Here is a 2,079-nt window from a genome sequence, read left to right as displayed (position 1 = left end):
AATGCATCATGCAAGAGAAGCATATGTATCCCGTGTCTATAATAAATTAAAATGTCCTTTTCCATTTCTTTATTTTTTTTGTTCAGTACAAGCGATAATCTAAATCAAAGTAAAAGAGGGGGTTCTCACACATCCACACTACCAATGTGCCATTTGAATATGAGACCTTAGTCTGCAAGTTTAGATCATTTTTCACTTCGCTAGACCCCGTTGCCATTTCTTATATTATATCCATTAAGATCAAAGCTCAATTAGGCATAACCAACAAAAAAATATGTGCTTTGTTTGCAAACACAAACTATAGGGCGTAACATAGTCCAATACTATTAATTATACCTTTTGGTTAATACATACATGGATTTTCATGTTTGTAAATCATTTTTCTAACTCGGTATCTTTTGTTAACAAGGAACTGAAGAAATTGAAGGAGTTGCTCTACATTTGCATCGATATTCGATTTTGAATTTTGTTGGATTTTTTCTAATCAATTTATTTATCGAGATTTTACTAGATTCACTGCACAAGCATTTACCAACATGAAAAAACTGAGGTTACTCGAACTCAGCAGAGTAGAGCTCACTGGAGAGTACAAAGATTTTCCCAAAAAGTTAATATGGTTGTGCTGGCGTTATTGTCCTTTAGAGTGTTGGAATGTAATCCTGCAGTTGCTTTCTTGAAGCCGAAGTCACCAAGCCCAATTACAATCATTTTATGTTTATTTTATTTGTGATGTAATTAGAACCATTGGATCATAGTCCAGGTGGATTCTCTAGCTTAGTTTTGGGATGACAAGTGTAAACACCTCATAAGGTGACAGCTGTAATTCTGTTAGAGAAGAATCTCTCCTCTCTCTTCTATACCGAGTACACTATGTAAGACAACTGTTTGTGAAAATGCAATGCAACAGTCTCTTCTCATTTTTCTCTTCTTCTCTGCAAATTCTCCATTTCTCTAAAATATACAAAACAACCATAGAATTCTAACATGGCCTCAGAGCCAGGTTCAGTTGGTTGTTGGGCGTGAATCTGTGCAAATCGAAAGCTGGTATTTGGTTGAGCTGAAATCGAGCTCACTCAACATTCCAAAAGGCGTATCTGTTTGAATCCGATGTCTAATATGGCAGGGTCAAGCACTGCTGAGCTTCACACGCCGGTTTTCAATGGAGAAAACTATGAGTTTTGGAGCATTCGAATAAAAACCATTTTGAAATCTCACGGGTTGTGGGATTTGGTTGAAAATGGTTTTGATACTTCAGATCCAAAGAAGGGAAAGGAAAAAGAAGAAGGATTTAAGGCTGCTGGAGTGGAGAAGTCTACGATGGCTGAGATCTTGATGAAGGATGCTCGTGCACTTGGATTGATCCAAAGTGCAGTCTCAAACCAAATCTTCCCCAGAATAGTGAATGAAGAAACCTCAAAGGGTGCTTGGGATATTCTAAAGCAGGAGTTTAGAGGCGATAAACAAGTACGAAGTGTCAAGTTGCAAGGTCTACGTAGAGAGTTTAAATATACTAGTATGAAGGATAGTGAACCATTGTCTGTTTATACCGCTAAACTGTTTGATTTAATTAATCAAATGAAGAGTTATGGTGAAGAATTGTCTAGAGAAAGAGTTGTGCAGAAATTGTTGATTAGCTTGCCTAGATCGTATGATTCTATATGCTCTGTGATTGAGCATTCTAAGGATCTTGACACTATTGAAGTTCAAGAAGTGGTTGCATCTATGAAGAACTTTGAGCTCAGATTAGATAGGCATACTGAAAACTCCACAGAAAGGGCTTTTACTAGCCTGAATATAGAGAGTAAAAACTCTGAGAGTGGAAGTTCTTCTGGAAATCACAAATCCCAGAAGAACTGGAAGTCAAATGGAAAGAATTGGAGTAACAAGTCTAATTCTGCTCCCAAATCAAATGCATCAAATGAAGGAACCAAAACACCCAGCAAGCATTGTGAGAAACTGCACTATGGCAAGTGCTGGTTTGAAGGAAAGCCAAAATGCAAAGGGTGTGGAAAGTTTGGACACATACTCAGAGATTGCCATGGAAATCAACCTGTACAGAAGGTGAATTATGCAAACTAG

General features: G+C 37.4%; 1 protein-coding gene across 1 annotated transcript; it reads left to right on the top strand.

Annotated features, from left to right (window-relative positions):
* LOC109946681 lies at positions 1,117–2,079 on the top strand. Its single transcript, XM_020555227.1, has one exon. It carries the CDS (start codon positions 1,117–1,119, stop codon positions 2,077–2,079), a length of 963 nt encoding a protein of 320 aa, XP_020410816.1.

This window comes from Prunus persica, chromosome G1, assembly GCF_000346465.2.
Source record: "Prunus persica cultivar Lovell chromosome G1, Prunus_persica_NCBIv2, whole genome shotgun sequence".
Classification (NCBI taxonomy): domain Eukaryota; kingdom Viridiplantae; phylum Streptophyta; class Magnoliopsida; order Rosales; family Rosaceae; genus Prunus; species Prunus persica.
The sequence above is the reverse complement of the archived record's forward strand: the minus strand, read 5'-3'. Positions and strand labels throughout refer to the sequence as shown.

Bases quoted from the DNA above. Each gene is read 5' to 3' on its own strand.
- LOC109946681 (XM_020555227.1), top strand. From the start codon at position 1,117: ATGGCAGGGTCAAGCACTGCTGAGCTTCACACGCCGGTTTTCAATGGA.